Source organism: Blennius ocellaris (assembly GCF_963422515.1).
Source record: "Blennius ocellaris genome assembly, chromosome: 18".
NCBI classification, from domain to species: Eukaryota; Metazoa; Chordata; class Actinopteri; order Blenniiformes; family Blenniidae; genus Blennius; species Blennius ocellaris.
Window position 1 is genome coordinate 24,192,738 of NC_137667.1, and position 18,142 is coordinate 24,210,879.

The following is an 18,142-nucleotide window of genomic DNA, read 5'->3' on the forward strand; positions in this document are numbered from 1 at the left end:
CACATTAAAACACAGTGGATTATTCTGCACTGCATTTGTTTGCATTAATTTGCATGTTAAGCAGGAGGAGCAGAGCCGGACGGAGGTTCGAGCTTCAGTCACGAAAAAAAACAAAAACGTGATGTTCAGAGTTCCAGTGGAAACATTCACAGTCATCCAAATGCAAAGAAATCTAAGCTCAAAGCTCGTGTCTTTGAAATGTTATTTTATTCAGAAATGATTTAAAGTACAAAAAGTGGCGAATTGTTTAAATCGAAATCTCAAAAACTACTAAAATAGAAAATATAGCAACAAAAAGAAAAACACGCAGAAAATATTTTTTTAAATGTTTAAACAATCACAATCTTTTGTTACAACTGGACTCTGGCTTATATAGATAGATAGATATTTAAACAAACTATTGTAATTGCAGTCAGCTGCACCTGAATCTGGTCTTTGGCTCCCCCTGCTGGCCGATGTTGGGCAGTGGGGGTGCGGTTGGCAGTCCAACAGTAAACAGATGGTAAATTAAAGAGCCTCCTTTCTTCCTGCTGGGTTGCAGGTTGTTCCCGGAACAAACACCAGTAACACGATACAAAATGTGCTTTATTACATCAAATAATAATACAAGTGTGTCAGGCACAGTCTAGGCAGTCAGACCTTCCTGCTTTTGGGTTTCGGGGCTGAAACATAAAAACAAAGAGACAAGTGAAGTGAAGAAGGTAATGAAGTGGTAGGACGCAGAAAATTATTGTTTGTTTGTGATCACCATTTGGATTTTCCTGTTTGTAGAAAGCCTTCAGCATCTCCACAGCTTCTTGTGCTCGGTGACCTGAAACACACTGAACACACAAAGCAATACTCATCACACCAACTGAAGATACATGCTAATGCTACATTTCTGACTTTTTATGCGACAGTCTGGTCAGAATTATTGCTTCAATCTTCTTCCAGTGAACAGCAGCTTGGTCTACAGTCAATTTCATTGAAATCTTCTGGCGAAAAATACAGTGGAATGGCCAGAAAACCTCTCCTGCAGCTGTTGCATTCTGGGTGTTTTTACAAACTCCCCCTGACAGCATGGTTGTGAGGGTAATGCTAGTTTGCTATCCTTCATGGCCGCATCACCAATGTCTCAACTCAGGTCTCAGTGTTGCGTTGTCGCGACTATTAAGACATTTTTGTTTTTAAAAAAAATAAATCAATGTTTTCTTTGAATTTTTTTTACAATTTTCTACATTTTATACATCAATTCCAAGCCTACTTATACCCCACTGAGCCAAAACTGGTGTACAATTGTGATTTCAAGGCCATAATCGAACACATTCAAGTTTTTTGTATGAATTTCCTGGACATCACATGGAAGTCTTGTTTAGACATCATATGAACGTCAATTTAAAAAAAAGTGTGACTTCACCAGGAATCAAATCCACATTAACATGCACACAATAACCTCTGAAATATGTTAACACGCATCAACAAACCAATAATTGACACCAAACACGCATGACCATCAGAATTAGAATAAAAAGATCCAGACCAGCAGAGATCCAGTCCTCAGTACCATCGTATACTACACAGTTTTGAATATTAATACTACAGTTTATAGACTTTACCTTCAGACAGAAGCACCACAGATACTGGATCAGCTCTTGGTGCTGCTCCTCAGAATCCCACACATTATTTTTAGAATTAGGAAATCCACACATTAACCAGGTTTCTCTGTTTGACATTGAGCGGCTGACTGATTTTAAGTGACGGTTTAGTCTAGCGCCCCCACACTTCAATGGTGAGGACAACTTGCATGCAGGACGGCAACTTTATTAAGTGAAAGAGTGAAGATTCACCCTCATGCACAAACAAAAATAAATTAAAATAGACTTAATTTTACACATGGTCATGACAAGACTGAAAACAAACAAACAACAAAAAGGAAATGTATAGGAAAAAACAGAATTTTACTAATATTTTATGGGGTGGTCCTGTCCCTTTAATGGGGACTGAGTCGCCCCCCCAACCCCCAACCCCGTTGTGTTATTTATAACACGATAATTTCTCCCATGATGACCAGAAACACAAAAACACTCAGGGCGACAACTGACACCTTGAAGGTAATCCCAGTTTGAGGCAGATCGGCTGACGAGACGTCCAGAACTGAGCCGCAGCCTCCAAACCGCTCGTTCCTGCAGCCGTACACAACCAGGGGGATGTCTGACAGCTGATATAGAACCAACAACAAGGAGGAGAGAGGGAAGATTGAAGAAACAAGGGGCCAAATCTGGAGGCTTTGGAGGGAGGAGAGTCGTCAAACAAAAGGCCAAACGTAGCGTGTGCAACAATCTCCAGTCCAGCCTCAGGAGGAGCGGAGAGGGGAGATGGAGGATACTGAGGAGGCGCAGAGCCGCGGCACACATAATGCATGGCTCCACAGTGACGTACAGCGCCGTCCGGTCACACACGCTCCTCACGTCCAAGTCACCACGGCGACACCAGTCCAGGAGCTGGTCCAAGGAGACCATCTCCGCATGTCGAGTCGCCTGGAAATACAGAAACAAATATCTTTTTTTTTTTCAAAAGGAATATATATATAGATACATGCCATTGTGTTTTTACATATTTTTGGGGTACATTTTTCGTCTCGTTGACTTCATTCCTTCCTTTCCCCACAACTTGGTCCCGGTAGACGATCAGACAGCCGACAGGCACTTCTCCGTTCTCCAGAGCATCTCTCGCCTGCAGCAACAAATCCACAACAAGCAGCACGGTGGAACCATAAAGCCGAGTGTCATCCGCAAAGCAGTGAAATCTAATGGTAAATGGTCTAGATTTATATAGCGCCTTCTAACCACACTGAGTGCAGTCCCAAAGCACTTTACATATCAGCTCACTCACCCATTCACACTCACATTCACACACCAATGGGACAGAGCTGCCATGCAAGGTGCTAGTCGACCACTGGGAGCAATTTAGGGTTCAGTGTCTTGCCCAAGGACACTTCGACACATAGACCGGTGTAGACTGGGATCGAACCTCAGACCTCTCACTCCGAAAGACGACCACTCTACCACCTGAGCCACGGTCACCCCTAATATTAGATTTGCATTGCAAATACTGCCGAGGAGGAGGAGATAGATAATGAAGAGAATGGGACTGAGGACAGAGCCCTGGGGGACACCAGAGGAGAGTTGACAGCTGGGATGTAAAAGATTTTAATTAAATGAACCACAAGTGCAATGAACAGTTTTTAAAATAAACTAATGTTTTCACTTATCACACATTATTACAAAGTACAACCAGCACAATATCAATTCCACTGAGCTTTGTCTGCAGATTGGTGTGTCACTGAACCTGAAATACTCTTTTTATGCAGAATCATGTTACTGGTCTTAAGCAATACAACCTAAATGTGGTCGCATTTATTTTCTTTTCTTTTTTCTTTTAACCCTTTTCACTGCGAACTGTACAGGTTTGTTCATATGAAGCACTTTGAATTGCTGAACTGAGCTATACAAAGAAGGCCAGATTGTTTTTTTAAACTTATTTATTAATTTTAGATTAGATTTTTTAAATATAATTTTCAATTGACCAGGCTTTTTGGGACCCAGTTATTTTGTCGTTCTATTCTTCTCCCCCCCCCCCCCCCTAATATATAAGAATACATTTAACTAAAGCTGCAAGAAGCGTTGAACGGGTCCTTGCACCCCAATGCACGGCCGAATGTGTCCTGAGCTATTTCACGAGTCACAAATGCAACTCCCCAAAATGATCACATTTTTCGCCGGACCCGGCGACTGCAAAGTTTCACAGAAAATTGTGTATGTAAAGGCCCTCAAAAGTACCCTTCTTTTAGGCGAAGACTTTTGAATATAATGTTCGGACCATAATTATATTTAATGACTAAAACTGGAGTTATTGAAGAAGCACGTATGATCACCAACATATTAGCACCCGTGAAAGATTTTGTCTAAAATGAATTGATTTCATTCGGATTTAATTTGGCTTCACGTCTCACCATTTGGAAAGCAGAATCCATCCACCTCTCAATGTCCTCATCACTCGGACTCCAACTTTCTCTGGAATCATCCTGTCTTTCTCCATCTGCCCCCATTTCAACTCAGAGTCTCTCTAACGTCTGCATTATCTCTATTTTTGTTGCATATTCGTTTTCTTGAAATAAAAAATGTTGGAGAGAGAAAAGGGTCACCGACGTGTCGCACATGCGTTCTGAGAGGGAAGAAAATATTGGACGCACCACTTTACAGGCACGTTTAAGTTCCGGTGCGTCATCGTCTACAAACAAGAAAGCAGGTGGATGCTTTCAGATTAAAAGTATTGTTTAGACGCGTCGATTTCCTGTCGCATTATTGATTCATTAAAGCGGGATCATCAAGGGGGAGTGGCGGGCGGGGACAGTACCTCTGGACTGGCAGACCGGGGGGGTGGTCCCTCTCTTCAAGATGGGGGATCAGAGGGTGTGTTCCAACTACAGAGGGATCACACTCCTCAGCCTCCCCGGGAAAGTCTATTCCAGGGTACTGGAGAGGAGGGTCCGGCCGTTAGTCGAACATCGGATCCAAGAGGAACAATGAGGTTTTCGTCCTGGTTGTGGAACACTGGACCAGCTCTATACCCTCCACCAGGTTCTCCTGATGGTGGAACACTGGACCAGCTCTATACCCTCCACCAGGTTCTCCTGATGGTGGAACACTGGACCAGCTCTATACCCTCCACCAGGTGCTTGAGGGTTCGCCCAAGCAGTCCATGTGTGTGTTGTGGATCTGGAGAAGGCGTTCAACAGCTTCCCTCGAGATGTCCTGTGGGGGGTGCTCCGGGAGTACGGAGTCCGGGGCCCTTTGTTATGGGCTGTTCGGTCCTTGTATGCCCAGAGCAGGAGTCTGGTTCGCGTTGCCGGCAGTAAGTCGTACCTGTACCCAGTGCACGTTGGCCTCCAGCAAGGCCGTCCTTCATCACTGATTCTGTTCATCACATACATGGACAGAATCTCCAGGGACAGCCAGGGGCTGGAGGGGGTCCAGTTTGGGGACCACAGGATCTCATCCCTGCTATTTGCAGATGATGTGGTTCTGTTGGCTCCCTCAAACCTGGATCTCCAGCGTGCACTGACACGGTTCACAGCCGAGATGAAGCAGGTGAGATGAGGATCAGCACCTCTAAATCCGAGACCATGGTTCTTGACCCGAAAAGGGTGGCTTGCCCCCTCCAGGTCGGTGGAGTACCCTTGTCACAGGTGGAGGAGTTCAAGTATCTCATGGTCTTGTTCACGAGTGGGGGGAAGATGGAGCGTGAGATCGACAGGCGGATCGGTGCAGCATCTACAGTTATACAGACGTTGTATCGGTCCGTCGTGGTGAAGAAGGAGCTGAGCCAAAACACCAAGCTCTCGATTTACCAGTCGATCTTCATTCCTACCCTCACCTATGGTCATGAACTGAAAGAACGAGATCCCGGATACAAGCGGCTGAAATGAGCTTCCTCCGTAGGGTGGCTGGGTGTACTCTGAGATAGGGTGAGGAGCTCAGTCACCCTTAGAGATATGGTGAGGAGCTCAGTCACCAGGGAGGAGCTCAGAGTAGAGCCACTGCTCCTCCACACAGATGCCCCCAGAGAGGTGTTCCAGGCATGTCCCTCCAGTAGGAGGCCACGGGGCAGACCCAGGACACTCTGGAGGGACTATGTCTCTCGGCTGGCCTGGGAACGCCTTGGGGTGCCATCGGAGGAGCTGGAGGAAGTGTCTGGGGTGAGGGACGTCTGGGCAACTCTGCTCGGACTGCTGCCTCGGATAAGCAGCAGAAAATGGATGGATGGATAAAGCGGGATCTTTTTTTTTCAGTGGAGCTGTGATGTTACAGGCACATGTTAAGTGTTTTACAAGGGTTCGTCTTTTTTGTTTATTTTGAAAATCCCTCGCCGGAAGTTACTCTCGTTCGGAAAGCTTCGAGTCTTCTCGGCTGTTTCCGTAAGGGGTAATGCTCGCTCAGACTTGCTAACTCCGTCAAACTTCTTCACATACAATGTCTTTAAAATAATCCGCGCGGGGTGCAAAGTGTTTCCGGGGGTTTGGCTCGACTCACTGCCCGACTGAAGATGTTTTCGTCTGTGTGGAACTTTTTGAAACGCCATAAAAAGAAGTTTATTGTGACCGGAGCTGTGGTTGGAGGTAGGCTGTTAGCTTTAGCTCCTGTCTCAAACGGTTTATTCATTTTACTCAATTGTTTTTGTTTTTAATAAGATTTAGAGAGTGCACAAGAACTGTAAGCATCGTGGCTTCAATGTCACATGTCACTTCATTACTGAACATTATATCATTGAATGGCATTGTTTTGATGTAAAGTTAGGAGCATATGTTGACTTACATTGATCTTAATGCTGTTTAGTCTTAATAGCAGAACCCAAAGTGAATAATATCATAGTATGTTCAGGATTTAAAAAAACAAGATTTACTTAATCCAACATAATACAAATGAATAAAATTCACGATTATAGTTAATAATTTCTAAATATTCCCAAGCATTCATTATGAATGCTGGTTATTGTTAACCTGCTCAGCTGTTTTAATCAGCACCGAGCGCAGACAGTAGAAAGGAAAGATTCCCGGGAAGAAACCTTCAAAGAGCAACAAGCAGACAGGGATACATCCACAGCTGCACACATGTTGAAAGAGATGGGGAAATGTTCGGCCATGTAATAGTGACACTTGGGAGAGGGAGAAAAGAAGGCTCAATGTAAACCTACAGCAGCTTCACTACAAAATAGTCCAGGGTGTCCTGAAGCAGTTCTAACTTTCTTAAACAGAAAAGTCTTCTGCCTAACCTTTAAAAGTAGACACTGTGACAGTTTCCTTATCTGAAAGGGAGCTGGTTCCACATGAGAGGAGCCGAATAGCTGAAAGCTCTGCCTCCCATTCTACGTTTAGAAAACCTCATCATCGTTTTCAGCATTACTACAGTTGCTGCATAAATGCAAAACTTTTCTGAAACGAAACGAAAGCGCTTTCACTTGAAACATTGCGTAAACTGGGTCTAATGTCAGTGTTTATTTGTATAATTTCAAACAGCGTCTCAAGGATATACAGTCACGTCTACAGTAAGTGTTGATTATGCGTATGTTAATTTGTTAATGTCATTAAGAGACCTGGAGACTGTGTGTTTGGCCTCGGTGATGTGAGCCAATCTACTGCAGCTTGATGTGCCCAGTAACGGTTGTGCGTCCCTTTTGTCTCAGGAGTGTATTTCCTGGGTAAATATGCCCAGAAGAAGCTGCGGGAGCTTCAGGAAAGAGAAGCCACGGAGTACATCGCTCAGGCCAGACGGCAGTTCCACTTCGAGAGCAACCAGAGGACCTGCAACATGACCGGTGAGTCTTTGAACCACTTCTCTGTCCCTCCCATAATCAGCCGTGAAAGTGACATATTCTAAGTGTGTGTGTGTGTGTGTGTGTGTGTGTGTGTGTGTGTGTGTGTGTGTGTGTGTGTGTGTGTGTGTGTGTGTGTGTGTGTGTATAACAGTGCTGTCCATGCTGCCTCCTCTGAGAGAAGCCATTGTCACTCAGCTCAACTCTGAAAGTCTCACCACGCTCCTCAAGACCAAGTGAGATTAAAAATGAAGTTAAAACGTAACGATCACATGTTGTTGTTTCTGTCAGCCTCAAACCAATTGTCTGCTTCTGTGTATTTTATTTGTGAAATAAACTGTGCTTCTTTCCTTCTTTCAGACCAACCAACAAACTGGACATATGGGAAGATTTAAAGATAATCAGTGAGTAGTTTTCATTATAACTCTGATCTATTTTAATTTCCGACTGTAAAATTGTCGAGCAACGTGCATTGAGTTGGACCTTCTGTCACTTTTGTTTTCCAAGATATGTTGCATTTTATGATCAAGCACTTTGATTTTACTGAAGCCTCATTCTCATGACAATTTTTCAAGTGAAAATACATCCTTTCTGAAATGTTTGACGTTTACGTTTGATTGTAGTTGTTTTTCGGCTTCAGGCCCTGAACGTCAATCCAAACCCTGGTTGTTGTTGTTCAGGTTTCACTCGCAGCATTGTGGCGGTCTACAGCACCTGCATGCTGGTGGTGCTGCTGAGGATCCAGCTCAACATCATCGGAGGATACCTGTACCTGGATAACTCTGTGGGGAAGACTGCAACGGTGAGTCGGGCTGCAAAAGGTTGGAAAGCTCTCGAGTAAACTCCTGCAAAGTTTACAGTCAATCTCCATGGGGAGTTAAGCCGGAGAAGTTTGGAAATATTCGTTAGAATCGACAATGTTTTTTCGCTGCATCAATGGAGAATCGCGATGCAGAAACGATTACATTCGACATTTATGTGATATTTGTAAGTATTGTATATTCTTCTCCTTTTATGTCAGAGACCAATTTTATCTCTCTCGGGCTTTTATTGTGGTTTATTTTGATCTATTTTGATCTTATTTACTTGTTGGTGGGACATTGAGCACTCGTCTTATTTGTCTTGGTCACTCGCCTGTCTGGTTCACTATTTGTTTTTTGTTTATGATGTTCCAAATGCAATCACAAATCTACCCACGGGTACAATAAAGTAACCTTGAACCTTAAGCTGCGTGCATGCGATGGAGCAATGGTGCAAATATTCAGCTCCACATGAAATCTGGTTGTTTAAGGCCAGTTTGTGCAAAAATCCATTTTCCCCAACTAAATTAAATTTCTCTATTAATTGAGTAAATTCCTGGTTTATTCCTGTTAATTTTAGTAAATCCCCACGGAAAGTTTCCCATTTGAAAACTTTGTTTTGCCACCCTGCCGGTGAGGACGTCTCCACTCTGAGATGCAGCCGGTTGACCTGAAGCTGATTGGTGCTTTGTGCGTCTCTTCTCAGACTCCTCTGGCTCCTCCAGATGTTCAGCAGCAGTACCTGTCCAGTATCCAACATCTCCTGGGAGACGGTAAATCATCACCACAATAGCACACCGGCCAGGATCTCTGCTGATACTAATTCACTCTTGTATGTTTAGTCAATCTTTAAAACATGTGGATCAGTGGCGACTCTATTTCTGCCGTTTAAGCCGTTGCTTTACGGACTGTGTACACTGTTTCACGGTTGAATTTCATTGCTTTTTACTGTGAATTTCAGTGGGAGTACATTAGAGAGGTTATCTTTTTAGTTTTACAAAAGGAAGGAAAAAGATGTATGTTTCAGACAACTCGGCTGTCAAAACAAATCAGATTTTTCTAGATTTGTAGTTTTTAATCTAATTAAAATCTGTCTTTTTGTCCTCCTCTCCTCACCTCTTGTTGTCCTTCTTTCCCCCAAACTTTGTATGTAATTTTGTTGTACCTGTTACAATGACAATAAATGCAATTCAGTTCAATTAATTGGCAGTAACTACAGTCACGTGTCACGTTGCAGCTTTTATTCTACAGCCCGAAAGTACATGAAACGAACCACTTCATGTTTCCTTTTGTAAACCCACCGTTTTCTTATCGGCTCACTGTCAAGAAACAGTTTAGTGTGAATGATTAGATGATTCCAGCTGATTATCCCCACAGATCCATGAATCCAGGATTCATTTGTGTTCGTCTCCTCCAGGTCTGACAGAGTTGATGACGGTAGTGAAGAAGGCCGTGCAGAACTCACTGGGAAGGTCAGTTTACAATTTCATGTTGGAATATTGCCGTTATGACTGGAGCGTGTAATATTAATTGTTGTGTGTTCTGCTGACTGGTGTCCCTCATGTTGTTTTTCACCAAATCTTTCAGTTTTTTGCGGAAAGCGGTTCGACCCAATCAGTAACAAAAGTCAGAGCACACCGTTCTCAGACTTCCTTCATGCTCACACAACCGAGCTGCCGTTGACCTCTTTATCTTGGGTTTTCTCTTGAAGGTGTACGTCAAACATCTGATATGCCTGTGCGTCAGCATAGAACTGCAACATATACAATGTTTTTGACAGACGACTTTACGATCTCTGTGTTGTCGGATCGTCAAGTTCTTATCCTTCACAAACTCATATTGCACACCCCTAATTTAGAGTCATTTTGTTTAATGAAGGATTCATTGAGATGAAGGGGGAGAGTATAGAAGTTATTCTTCCTTCCACTACCTTTTATTGAAGAATTTGCAAACTTTGGTTCTGTTGAATTGAATTGTTTGGGTTTTTTTCTTCTTTTTACAATGAATGATATAAATAAGCTAAAGTTTTTGTTTACGTGCTCCCAATGGTTCAGGACTAGTGACGTGCTCAATATCCAGCTGAAGAGAAGTGGAGTTTTTAGTCTGTTTTTCTTAAACAGGTGCGTCAGAGAGTATCTCTGCACGCTGCCTCTTAAAGACTCACACATAGAGATGGAAGGTGAAGAGTTCAACTGTGACTGTTGTCCTGCAGCATGTCTCTGAAGCACAGTCTGTCCCTGCTGGAGCTGGAGCAGCAGCTCAGCTGGATCCGGGCCGAGGTGGAGTCCGGCTCCGAGCGCCCGCTCTGCTGGTACATGCTGGCAGACGACGAGGACGCACTGGCTGAGCAGGTCGCAGTCCACCCACACACACACGGTATTCACGTGGTGGAGGAAGTGTCCAGAACGACTGAGCAACTCTTCTCTGCGCAGGCGTGCGGATTGACTGAGAACGACATGGTCACTGTGCGGCTGTTAAACGAGACCCGAGACATGCTGGAGAGGTGAGCAGAGTGCACATCGGGAGTTTCTTCTATCTGGCTTTGTTGACGCGTGGCTATTTTCACAACTTCAGTCCGGACTTCTCCACTGTGTTGAACGCCTGCCTGAACCGAGGTTTCTCTCGTCTCCTTGACAACCTGGCCGAGTTCTTTCACCCGCCTCCCGGGGACTCCGCCCCCAGCTACGCTCCCGACAGGTGAGCTGTAGGCCCACGAGCCTTGAAATAAATGAAGCCCTGTTTATTTATTACTATTCTAATTGCTCAGATATGTAACTGCAGTTAATCGGAGGCTGTGTGTGTGTGTGTGTGTGTGTGTGTGTGTGTGTGTGTGTGTGTGTGTGTGTGTGTGTGTGTGTGTGTGTGTGTGTGTGTGTGTGTGTGTGTGTGTGTGTGTGTGTGTGTGTGTGTGTGTGTGTGTGTGTGTGTGTGTGTAGTCTGTCTGTAGTGAGCCTGCCACTGGCGAAGATCATCCCTATCGTTAACGGGCAGATCAACACCATCTGCAGTGAGATTCCCAGCCACTTTGTTCAGGTAAACACAAATGTTTGAGAGAGTGATAGTTTCAGAAGTTACAAGTAAAATGTGCACTTGAAGACTGAAGGTGAATTTGCTGGAGGGAAGAAAAAAAACCACACAAAACTGCTTAAAAATGAGCCGCAATGGTTAAAACTGCTAAAATGTAAACATTTTCAAAAAAATGCAGGAAAAAAGGTTGAAACTTGTCAAATCAGGTAAAACAACTGAAAATGTAATGAAAAGTTCAGCGTCTCAAATCGTAAATGAAACTTCATGAATGCAACATAAGATCCAGTTTATGTTCAGATACCAAAACTATGTATAAAGCAAAGTAAAAACAAAAATGTCAAACCTGCACACAACACAGCTTACATAACATAACGTAAACAAGTACCTGGTTTGAAAAGGGGATGGATGAAGCAGACACTTATACAATCCCAATCCCGTACGAAACACATCACAATATACATTAACAACACAGAATCATCACAACAAGACGACGACCAGTCCGAACTCTCTGACCCCACACGCCTCTCCCTTAATGCTCACAGCTGAGGGCATCAGTCTCTCTTCCAAATATTTCCAACTTATTCCAAACATTTGTTTAAATTGGATAATGGCAGAGCAAACTTTGAGCTCCTCGGTCGAACCATTCCACTGAGCTGCACATAGATTTTAAAGTAGTTCTAACTTTTGGTTGGTACAGAATTGGTTCTCTCCCTTAAGTTGGATCATTTTTGGATATTTGAGGGTAGAGAGTTTTTTGATGCCCTGAACATTATTTGAGCAGTTTTATAGTTCACCAAATCAAATAATTTTAGAACTGATGATTTAAAAAAAGTGGGTTAGTGTGATCATTATATTTTCCTTTATGAACAACTCTTATAGCCTTTTTTCATAGAGTGATTAGAGGCAATAAATCTGACTTGTAACAATTCAATATGACATCACAAACGAATAGTACAGTCTCATCAGGGCATTGTGATTGAGAGCGTGGCTCACTCTCCTCATAACTCCCACACATTTTGCAACTTTTTTCCGCAAATAACTAATATGAGGTTTCCAAGAGATCTTCTCATTTATCACAACCCCTCAAAATACATTTTGTTGAACTCTTTCAATTATTATGGTATCAATGGATAATTGTAGAGTACCGTATTTTCCGCACTATAAGGCACCTAAATACCTCAAATTTTCTCAAAAGCTGCCAGTGCACCTTATAACCCGGTGCGTCTTATATATGGAAGATTGTTCTACTCGCAACTGCTAATTGACTGCTGAACAACCAGAAGCTTTTATTTTGACAACTCTAACTTTGCAACCGGATCTTCAGTGCGGACCAGACTCCACACAACACCTTCATCACTCATGGTTGCACACCAACATTCTAACAAACCAAAATAAACTAGATGAAATAATTACTCCCTAAACTGGGGAACAAAAACACATAAACACAATCAACACAACACCAAGCCCAACAACAACCCACAATAACCTCCAACAACACAAAACATGAATTTGTCGCTGCAAGGCATGATGGGACATCCTGAGCTCCTCAGTGCAGCCGATAGAAACTCCCATAATTCATTGCAGCTGTTTGTGGTGTTTTAAATGCAATTATTGGGGGTTCTATTTGGTTTGTGGTGTCGGTAATAATTGTGTTGTGTTGTGTTTTTGTTGCTTAGTTCATGTAGTTTAGTTTATTAGCGGTAGTTGTAAGTTGTCAACCAGCAGTGAAGAAGGTTTTGTGTGTAGTGTCGTCCTGGCATAGGCTGCAGGTAGGACTATCAAAATAAAGCGTGTGCACCTCTCTGGGTGTTAGAATCAGTGGAAAATGTAACCTAATGGCTTTGAGCTATAAAGGTTATGACCACTGGTCTATTGCATGTGCCTTATAATGCGGTGTGCCTTATATATGAACAAAGTAGTAAATTATGTCAATAAATGTAGGTGTGCCTTATAATCCGGTGCGTCTTATAGGGCAGAAAATACGGTAATGTCATTTTTTCGGTTTCCAAATAACATACATTTTGTCTTTAAGTTCAATAACTTATTTTCATTGAACCAGTTTTTTAGTTTACTCGTTTCCTCAGTTATTTGTTCCAAAAGTTGCTCCAAGTTGTTTCCTGAACAGATAATATTTGTGTCATCCGCAAAAAGTACAAATTTCCTGAATTTAGATATTTTAACAATGTCATTATTACATGATGAACAGACGTAGGCCCCAGTATCGACCCCTGAGGAACACCACATTTTATAATTCTATGCTCTGATTTATATTGCTCAATTTGTCCAAACTGGGGTCTCTCAGCCAAGTAGCTGTGGAACCATTGCTTAGGTATACCTCTATTGCCATAGGTCTCCAATTTATTCATTAATATATTGTGATCTATGGTGTCGAAAGCTTCTTGTAGATCAATAAAAGTCCTAATGCAATTTTTTGGTTCTATACCATCTGAAATTTCCTCTATCAAATCGACTAAAGCAAGAGATGTTGACCTATTTTGTCAAAATCGATATTGGCTATCAGATAATAAATGATGTTTTTCAATAAATTTTCAATGTCGTGTATCAAATATTTTCTCTAATAATTTGTAGAACTGTGTCAGGAGAGATACAGGGTGGTAATTGGTAAAAAGGTGTTTATCACCCGCTTTGTGTAATTGAATGATTTGAGCTCTTTTCATTTTGGAGAGAAATTGGCCACTCTGGAGAGAGAGCTGGCAGATATATGGAATTGGTTTACTGATTTCTTCTGCTACACTCCTAACAGTTTTCATATCAATGTTATTAATGTCACGTGATGTCTTGTTCTTACATTTTCTTACTACAGCCAACACCTCCACCTCAGTAACAGGAGTGAGAAACATTGAATTAGAATTGACTTCTATCAAGTTTTTCATTGGTTCATTGATTATGGGAATTTTCTTTGCCAGTTCAGGTCCAATGTTAACAAAACAATTGTTAAACCCCACAGCAATGCCTTCCCTGTCCCTTATAATTGAATTATTTTCCACAAAGTACTCAGGATAACATGAGCTATTAGAAACATGTCCAATGACAGTATTCAGTACATTCCACATTCCTCTTTATTCCTTTATAGTCGAGCAATTCTTGTCATAAAGCATAATGAATGTTTCCAAGAAGGAGTTGTAAGCTAAGTTCACATCACACTCATTATACATAAATTCCGTTATTGATACGTATCGTATTTGATACCTCTTGTAACTAAAAGTGGCCTCATACACCATGAAGACTGGCAAATCATCACAAGTATAATTTAGTAACAGGCCAATAATTATGTTGTTGTCCAGGATATTGGTAAATATGTTGTCTATTAGTGTGGCACTATGGGTTGTTATTCTAGTCGGTTTTGTGATTAGGGCATACATATTCATACTGAACATTGTATCAACAAATTCTTCAGTAAATGCATGTTTTTTGGCTTTATCAAATCTACATTATAGTCTCCACATATTATAGCATCCTTTTGAATATTATCAGTAAATAGACTTTCCATCCAGTCTTTAAATACGTTCATATTGGATCCCGGTGCCCTGTACACACAGCTTACAATAATATTTTTCCATTTTTGCAGTACAATCTCCACAGTAATGCATGCAAAAACATCTTTGACAGCTAATGACATATTTCCTACCACTCTCCAGTCCATGTTTTTGTCAGTATATAAAGCAACCCATCCTTTTTTGTCTATTTGTATAAAAGATTTCATAACCATTTATATTGAATTCTGTACCTTTATCCATGTCTCTGAGATTGCTATTATGTTAAAAGGCATAGGTGTGAAACTTTAGAAGCTCATTTTAAAGATTGGAGGTGTTTTGTGCTCACAGTTAAATTAGGTTTGGGGGAAAATCACAAACGTGTTTTAGTCATGAAGGTTGCAGACGTCAGTGCTACCAATACAGCTCCTCAAGTCTGTCTCACGCCCTTGTTTTCCCTCCGCCTGCCTTCAGGATCTGCTGATGAACGACCAGGTGAAGGAGTTTGCAGCCAACGTGTATGAGTCCTTCAGCATGCCGCAGGAGCTGCAGAAATAATCCCCTGGACGACGTGTGAAAGCAGAACTAATCAAACTGCACTGTGAGTCCCTCGCTCACCGAGACACTCGGCGTCCCCCAGCAGTTGGACCAGATGGACGGGGAGAATGTCCCAGACACAACGAGTTAGCTCGTCCCGCTCTGCAGCCATTATCCAAGTGAACGGAGGAGAGACGGACTGCGTTGGACCTCACATCTTTAATCAGCCTGGTTCAATGAAGGCTGCTCCACACTCAAACACATTTTACACACTCTCCCTTTCTTTGCATTTCTTTTCTTCTTTTTGTTTTGGATTAGTTGGTGTTTTTCCACTTCGACTGTGAATTTTGTTTGTTTCCACGCTGACTGAGGGAAGTGGGGGATTTTGTTTGTTTGTTTTCTAACTAAACGGGAGCTATTCCACAGTAGGTGAAAGGACATTTGTTGTCATTATTACTTCTCCTACAGTATGAAGAAACTGTTGGAAAATCTAATTTGCAGTCACTATTCTTTGCTAAATCAAACTTGCATTCATGGAGCCCGGTTGTTAATTTCTTGTTTTTCTCAATGAAAACACAGAAAGGGTGGCGTGAGGAAAATGTGTCAAAACTCATTTTTAAGTCCTGCACTTTCTCCAAAGCCCTGAAGGTGGTGCTCTTCCTCCTGCATCTATGACTTCCTAGCCAAGTCCAATGCTTCTATTTTTCTTGGCACTTCCTGGTCTGCGCAGTGAAATCTTAGTTTAGCTTGTCCACCTCAAGCTGCTGTGGAATAGCAGCAGCGTCATGAACAGTCCAGTTCAGACTGTTCCAACACTGAGGTGAGGTCCGTCCAGGCGTTTCTCACTGGACATCCCTGGCTCTTTCACAGAACCTGGAAACCCATGAATTTATTACAAGAGAAGCAGATCGACTCAAATATAGTGAAGAAAAACATCAGCTCGTTGGTGACAACTTTAAAAAATCAGATTTGTTTGTAGGCATGGGGACTTTCCTCTCTCCTTGTCGCACCTCATGCTTTTTCAGTTTCCTTTGCTGGTAAACGACTTAAACTTAATGACAGGAGAGGCTTTGGTGAGGAATGGGCTTGAATGTAGTTTCCAGACTCGTTGGCTATCGTCCTGCACAGTGTAGTTCTCTGTTCCACCTGATGGCACTGAGGGGCTCCACATCCAGCCTTTAACGACTCCATCATTAGATTCAGGGAGACATCTCTGGAGGAACGCCGTTCAATACCTCTGATTCATTGAGTCCGTCTCTTTGGGTTTTTGTTGTCGGAGGCTGTTCACATCAACCCTTCAGATTACAGCCAGTTTCTTCAGAAACACGATGCGATCCTGCTCCGGTACACAGCCCCGCGTCAGAATGTAAAAACTGAATGCTGCAGCTAATGGCAGCCGAAATGTGTTTGTAGCAATTCATCAAAGAAGTAATAAACATAAAAGGTGATTTTCACATCCAGTCTTCACTGTGTTTCTTGTTTTCTTATTTTGTGTTTCTCCATCCGGACGACAGATGAAATTAAGCTTTCTCTCTGTGAAAAGTGTTTTTGTGTTTAATTCATACAGGGGAAACTTGATTGTTTATTATGAATAGAGGATAAAAGGCAAATAAATGGCCCAGATCCTAGTGGCCAAAGGAAGAGGCCCAGAATTCTATTAATAACCAATTTGTGTCAAATTAATTTGATACCGAAGATGTATTTCATTTACACAAATGCTCATAATGCATCTGAATTATACTTAATTTATTACATATTAAAGATTTATAATACGTTTATAATAGGAGCTCAGTCACCAGGGAGGAGCTCGGAGTAGAGCCGCTGCTCCTCCACATCGTGAGGAGCCAGCTGAGGTGGCTCGGGCATCTATTTCGGATGCCCCCCGGACGCCTCCCGAGGGAGGTGTTCTGGGCATGTCCCTCCGGTAGGAGGCCTCGGGGCAGACCCAGGACACACTGGAGGGACTATGTCTCTCTATGGCCTGGGAACACCTTGGGGTGCCACCAGAAGAGCTGGAGGAAGTGTCTGGGGTGAGGGAAGTCTGGGCAACTCTGCTCGGACTGCTGCCTCCGTGACCCGGCCCCGGATAAAGCGGTAGCCAATGGATGGAATACGTTTTCTTATGTGAATTCTATAAAAATCAATGTTTCATAAAAGTTCAATTATTTTCATTTTTGGCATTCAATGCATATTATTTAAAATATAATACTTATATATACTTAATAATACAATTCTAATGCTATACATTGCTAATATTTTATCTTTCAACAGTTTTTTTATCGTCTAAAATGCAATCCTATATATCCTGTATGCATTTTCCACAGTAATGTTTTAATCTTTTGTAAAAATCTGTCACTGCATAGAATAGAAATACCTTTAATATTTCCAGAGGGACATTTTTAATATTTTTTATATCTTTATATTATCTATTGTATTGTTTGTTATATATACTTCTTTATTTCCAAATGGGTGATATCTTTTTTCAAATGTTTTTTATTTTATTTTGATTTATTCATAATGCCGAATATTTATTATTAGATGTATGTATGTAAAACTATTTAATCCACTAATTTTTTTAAATATATTAAATTTTTTGTTTTTATATTTTAATGCAAACTTTAGATGGATACAAAGAGCGATAGATGGATTTTCCTTTATCTGTTCTGCAATTGGGAAATGTTCATAATTACAACCAGTAAATATAAAGAAAAGTTATTAAAACAATAATACATATTTAAAATGGTAAAAGTATATAATCGTGTGTGCGTGCATGTATGTATAAACACTATAATATAATATCATCTCATCTCTTCCATATATACTTTTTCAACCAATATAAATGTATTTTTTAACCCTCAGCATTAATATCCGTTAATCTTTTCAAACAAATTCCCTGGATTCTCCTTTAGTGTTATTCTTCCCCGTAGTGTTGAG

The 18,142-nt window shown here is 41.7% G+C and overlaps 2 protein-coding genes across 2 annotated transcripts; one reads left to right on the plus strand and one right to left on the minus strand.

The window, feature by feature from the left end:
- Positions 1 to 362: 362 nt before the first annotated feature.
- adat2 (adenosine deaminase tRNA specific 2) lies at positions 363 to 4,190 on the minus strand. The gene is made up of 6 exons (XM_080513626.1): positions 3,992 to 4,190; positions 2,608 to 2,712; positions 2,366 to 2,516; positions 2,084 to 2,190; positions 749 to 821; positions 363 to 662 (listed from the first exon to the last, which is right to left on the minus strand). The coding sequence occupies exons 1-6, from the start codon at positions 4,085 to 4,087 to the stop codon at positions 634 to 636; spliced, it is 561 nt and encodes a 186-aa protein (XP_080369752.1). The 5' UTR covers positions 4,088 to 4,190; the 3' UTR covers positions 363 to 633.
- A 1,777-nt stretch (positions 4,191 to 5,967) lies between these two features.
- pex3 (peroxisomal biogenesis factor 3) lies at positions 5,968 to 16,627 on the plus strand. Its single transcript, XM_080513559.1, has 12 exons — positions 5,968 to 6,157; positions 7,222 to 7,353; positions 7,505 to 7,586; positions 7,711 to 7,754; positions 8,031 to 8,152; positions 8,857 to 8,923; positions 9,568 to 9,622; positions 10,363 to 10,501; positions 10,583 to 10,653; positions 10,725 to 10,847; positions 11,087 to 11,183; positions 15,146 to 16,627. Exons 1-12 carry the CDS (start codon positions 6,085 to 6,087, stop codon positions 15,227 to 15,229), a joined length of 1,089 nt encoding a protein of 362 aa, XP_080369685.1. The 5' UTR covers positions 5,968 to 6,084; the 3' UTR covers positions 15,230 to 16,627.
- The last annotated feature ends 1,515 nt before the right edge of the window (positions 16,628 to 18,142 follow it).